The sequence below is a fragment of the Glycine soja genome, chromosome 9 (genome assembly GCF_004193775.1).
Source record: "Glycine soja cultivar W05 chromosome 9, ASM419377v2, whole genome shotgun sequence".
NCBI lineage: Eukaryota > Viridiplantae > Streptophyta > Magnoliopsida > Fabales > Fabaceae > Glycine > Glycine soja.
In genome coordinates, this window is record NC_041010.1 from 39703893 (window position 1) to 39709199 (window position 5307).

Sequence of the window (5307 nt, forward strand, 5' to 3'; positions counted from 1 at the left end):
TACATCAATTACATATTTCTTTCCGGGCCTTAAAAAAAAGTTACGTTAATTTAGAAAATACATTCAACCAACTCCAATCGTCTTGTCCATTAACATTTTGAAAGATTTCACAAAATCCTTATATCTTAGTTTTTGACTTTTCGGATATATATTAACTGATGAATTAACATGTTTGATTTACAGTTATAAAATTACTTTTAAGACAAGAATAATTTTGTCACCGAATCAAAATCCTTTTGCATTTATTTTGTTTTTATCTGGTAAATTTGTATTGAAACGCAAGTTCCAATATTTTCAAATACAAACTAAACATGCACATAACTCACGAATGTGTTTGTCAAGTTTCAACTTAAATAATTAATAAAAAGCTGTGTAGTTATTAAGCACCAAACTACTTCCTTCCATGGGACTGGAAGCTATTGTGGATGGTGGAATTGGACAATTGGTAGGGTCTATTTTTTGTTATAAGGATTCTCAAGTTTTTTTTTTTCTATAAACAACATTTAAATCTGTATTTTGGATATATATTGTATCTTTTTTAAAAAAGTATTACTAATTCTCAAGAAAATAATATTTTATTTTGTATCTTTCTCTAATAACTTGCTAAGAAACTGTACATCAAACACGTATTAACATGATTAAATTATAATTATAACAAGTTTAAATATAATTTATATAAAATACAAATATATATTTTTAATTTAAATAAGTCTCTTGATCAAAACACAAGTTCTCGTTTAATAAAATTTTATTGGACACATTCTAAATCCAATCATTTACTAATTAATCGACAACGTTGGGAAAAAAGGTTGATATTTACATGGCCATACTACTACAACAGAGAATATTAAATAAGAAACGTACAAAATGGCCTTATTCACGGGTCCAACGAGTGTATGAACATCAAAGTAGATTCGTCTTATGGCATAAATATGATGAAGTAAAAGTACTATTACCCTTGTAATAACACAATCTGCACTTAGTGGACACTGGATGGATGCTATCTCATTACATAACACGAAGGCTGCGAATAAGTAGCTAAAACCCTGCATAAAGGAAGATCCAATCTACGTTAGACTCCACAAAATTAAAGGCCAGTTAAAACAAAAGAAAGAATACCGTGATCGAAACTAGAACAGATTCTAGGAATTAAAAAACAACCAGTTTTATCAATCACCTAAATATCATTCGTAAGTCAACAAGAACAGATTCTAGGACTCAAAACATGTTTCATCAGTGCACCCAAATATGATTCATACGTCAACTAGAACAGAATCTAGGACTTAAAAATAGCCTGTTTCATCAATGCAAAAGAAGATATAATAACGAAATTTTATAATATGATATCTTGACATCTCATCTGGGTCTTCTATTCTCCCAAACCAAAAGAAAAAAGAAAAAGGAATTTGCACCAAACCATCGTGCATGGCTTCAGCCTGCTTGAAGGAAGACTTCTAAGTTGGAGCAAAATACTATTTTTGAAGTACAGCGGATTACCCTGGGTCGTATAAGTGGAACTGAATCATGGTTAACATAGGAACAAGAACCACTGAGACTCAAAGACACTGGGAAAACAACAATGAATCTATGAAGATCAAGCAAATAGGCAGAATACTTCAAAAATCAGAGCTTAAACCAAACTCCAGACCTTATAAGGCCAAACAAAATCCAAAGTAACAGTCACTAACCAAGTGTACCTAACCAAAAAAACAAGTCAGTATAAACCCCAAGCAAGTCAATTTCTAAATGATAAGTAATAGCAAAATAATTCGCAACCAAATAAATTTAAGACAGAAATATCACATTAGTTTGTAAATGTTAAAACCAAGGCAAAACCATTGACAGGGAGAACATATGGCATCCCAGGTAAGGGTACCAATGCTTGGTAGCGGATATTGTAAAGGTGGAATGGTGGAAACAATATCTTCAGAATATTGTGGGCTAGCCAACCCAAAAAAACCAAAGCAATATCTGAGTGCGGTGGTCAACAAAAGGATGCTATGGACAGATTCAGTTCAGTAACTATTTGCCACTGCCAATAGAAAGCTATGAGGAAACAGGCTCAGAACCAACCCCCTAACTGCTAGAATTTATTTTGCAGTTTACCTAATTAGAATAGAACAGAAACCAAAGGAATGAACAAAATAAATAAACACTAAACTCCACCAAGCCACGTGATTCATTTTTCATTGAAATGATAAGACAGGACAAAATGCTGAAGTAAGATCACATAAGAAACAACATTGAGCAATGTAACAAAACTTTATAAATAAAAATGCAAATCCACATCCTCGTATATTTAATACAGTAGCAAAAAATATCAAGCAGAAAAACTAAATAAAATTTTGAGGGGTAACAATGGAAACACGCAACTAAAGCTTTTGAGTTTTGTCAGCCATGGTTCTTCACGTTGAAGAAAAGAGAAAAGTTCGTTGGCAGGAAACAGTCCATCAAATATTAGTCAAAGCTTAGATAACAAGTAAAATCATTAATAATGATTGTTATCCTTACAAGTTATAATCATATTAATACAAATCAAAACATATTACCAATAGTCTCTAAAACTTATTGAATATATTGATAATACCAAGGATCTGTTTTGAAGAATTTATTTACAGCTTATTTGAACTTAAGATATAAGTATATAAGTTTTTCAGAAAGTTTATGAAAATAGCTTGATATATTTATAAACAGCTTAAAGCTCTCTAGGATAGCTTATGAAAACAACTTATATAGCTTATACGAAAACAATTTAACCTTATTTTCTCTTTAATTGTAAAAACAACTTATAAATACTATGTTTACATAAAGCTATTTACCCCAAACGAGCCCTGCATCCCAAAAAACCTATACTATTGAACCCAATGAAAGGACAATGTCAGCCTGTAATTCTAATGAGCACAATCTCTACAAGCCGCCAATCAGACTCATGATATAAAATCCCTGAAAAAGTGAAGATAACAGTGACCAAACTAATTAGATTTTCAATTTTTCATGGTCCCATCAATGTCATCATTTTGCTTTTGCAATGTAACAAAACATGAAAATGAAAGAACTATATCACCGTGCAGCTCTCTCAGTCATTCTATCCCCATCTAAAGTTTTATTTTCATTTCCAATTACAACACAAAAAAAAAAAAACACAAAACAAAAAGGAATAACCAAATCACCGAAAAAATAAAAAGGCACTTACACTATTATCAAATTGTCATATATGATAAGTCTCTTAATTTATGAATAATCACCGAAAAGTTATATCTATCGTCATTTCTAATTATCAACGGTACAACTTTTTTTTACAAATAGGGCATAAAAATTAATCGCATATTCTCACATCAAATAAATCAGATTCGTGTGCAACTGAAAATCAAGTTTTTCTAATTAAGCATCACGAACCAGCGAAAAAATAAATAAACCCTAACCTTTTCACGAAGAAGAGTGCTGGCCCTCGCACGCGGGGCTATCGTCGAAATTCTTCGATGGATACTTCGCCGTGACCATGCCGACCTCGAAGACGATGTCGTCGCCGGAGGAGCGGATTCCGGTGATGGACCACCACTTGAAGAACGCGCGAACCCTAATTCCCTCGAGTTCCGCGATTTTTCCCTTCACGATCTTCCCGGTGATGGTGTCGGAATAGGTGGCGACGTAGTTGTCCGGCGGGAGCGTGATCTTGCACGCGCCGCTGAGCTTGACGGTAAACTCGCCGGAGGTACGGTTCACGGCGTAGCCCGAGACCGTGGTGGCGGGGAGAAGACCGACGGGTAAGCCGTAGTTGACGAGCTCCACGTGAGCCTGCGACGGCGTTGATTTAGGGGTTTTAGGGTTAGGGTTTTGGAACGAATTGGATACGAGATTCAGAAGAAGAGCAAACACGAAGAGGATTTTGGGATTCATGGCGATTTATCGATTCAATTTTGAGTTTTCTTTTATTAAAAGAAATTATTTTTTCCTCTGGTCTTTATGAGGAAATGAAACTGATATTTTTATTTTTATATGTCAACTTTGATATTTATTAAGAGATCTAAATGATTTAGTCTTTAAAAGTTTGAATCCGTCAACTTTCGTTAGTAAAATTGTAAGATTAGAGTGGACGAAAATATTATTAAGAAATCATTTTTGAATATAAACATCAGTAAAATTTATATGCATCAAATTGTCAGTAATTTTCTACTTAGAGGAAATTGTTAGTCATTTTATTTAAACTTAAATGTTATTACTTTTTTTGGAATAAAATGTCAATCACAAAAAAAATGTGATAGATTTTGGTTATTTGGATGAAAATAATCACCAATTTTAAATAACGGTCAATAATTTTATTTTTTTATGAGTAAAATATAATTTTATAATAAATTTTTTATATTTTTTATCATTACAAGTATAACGCTACAATAATCACTTGCAAAAATAATTTATAACAAACATAATATCAATAGTATTGATTATGAATAATAATTTTTCTATCACAACATAAATTATCCAAAATAAATATTATATCAAAATACCAAAATAAACATTGTATTAGTGTATCAATTATTATAAATTTATTCAGATTATAATAATTAATTAGTATCTATAAATAAAAGATTAATCTATCTCATATTTTAGTTCTTCGAATTTTGGTGGCTAGACATTCTTGGTGTAGGTATGAAGCTCATGTAATTCGATTGGTTCTTGTCATGAGATACTTCATCTAACATTATAATTTGAATTGGTGTTGGAGGTTCAAGTAAAGGTGGTCTAAATGCAGTTGACATCGTGGAGGTTTGAAGATTGTTTCCTACAACAATAATAAATAGTGATTAGTTATGCATAACATAATTTAACAATAACTAATCAATAAAATATAAAAATCACTTACTATGACTTGGAGTTAGAACATTTTGAGTTGGAGTAATTTCCAAATTAGTTGAAGGTTGTTCAACTTGTGGAACAGATTGAAAACAGTTAATCTCATCCTACATATGTGTAAAATAGTCATTAGCCTCTGTACAAATTTAATATAACTATAGATAAATAGATTATTGAGAACTAACATTGGTAAGTAATCATTAGCAACTAACATTTCACGTGGATAACACAAATTTAATGTAACTATAATAGACAAATGGTGTATGTAGTGGCATCCTTCGAAATGAGTAATTATCAAAATTTAGTCTTTAAAGGTAACCTTTTGCAACAAAACAAAGTAGCCAAATGGTTGCTAACAATATATATGATTAGTCCATTCTTATACAACACAAATTTTATTTAAGAACAAATGCTTGCTAACAAAATTTTAAAACAATATACAACACAAACTACATT

The 5307-nt window shown here is 31.4% G+C and overlaps 1 protein-coding gene across 1 annotated transcript; it reads right to left on the reverse strand.

Moving 5' to 3' along the window:
• Window positions 1-720: 720 nt before the first annotated feature.
• LOC114368853 lies at window positions 721-3981 on the reverse strand. Its single transcript, XM_028326121.1, has 2 exons — window positions 3423-3981; window positions 721-1046 (listed from the first exon to the last, which is right to left on the reverse strand). The coding sequence occupies exon 1, from the start codon at window positions 3895-3897 to the stop codon at window positions 3427-3429; it is 471 nt and encodes a 156-aa protein (XP_028181922.1). The 5' UTR covers window positions 3898-3981; the 3' UTR covers window positions 721-1046; window positions 3423-3426.
• Between the last annotated feature and the right edge of the window lie 1326 nt (window positions 3982-5307).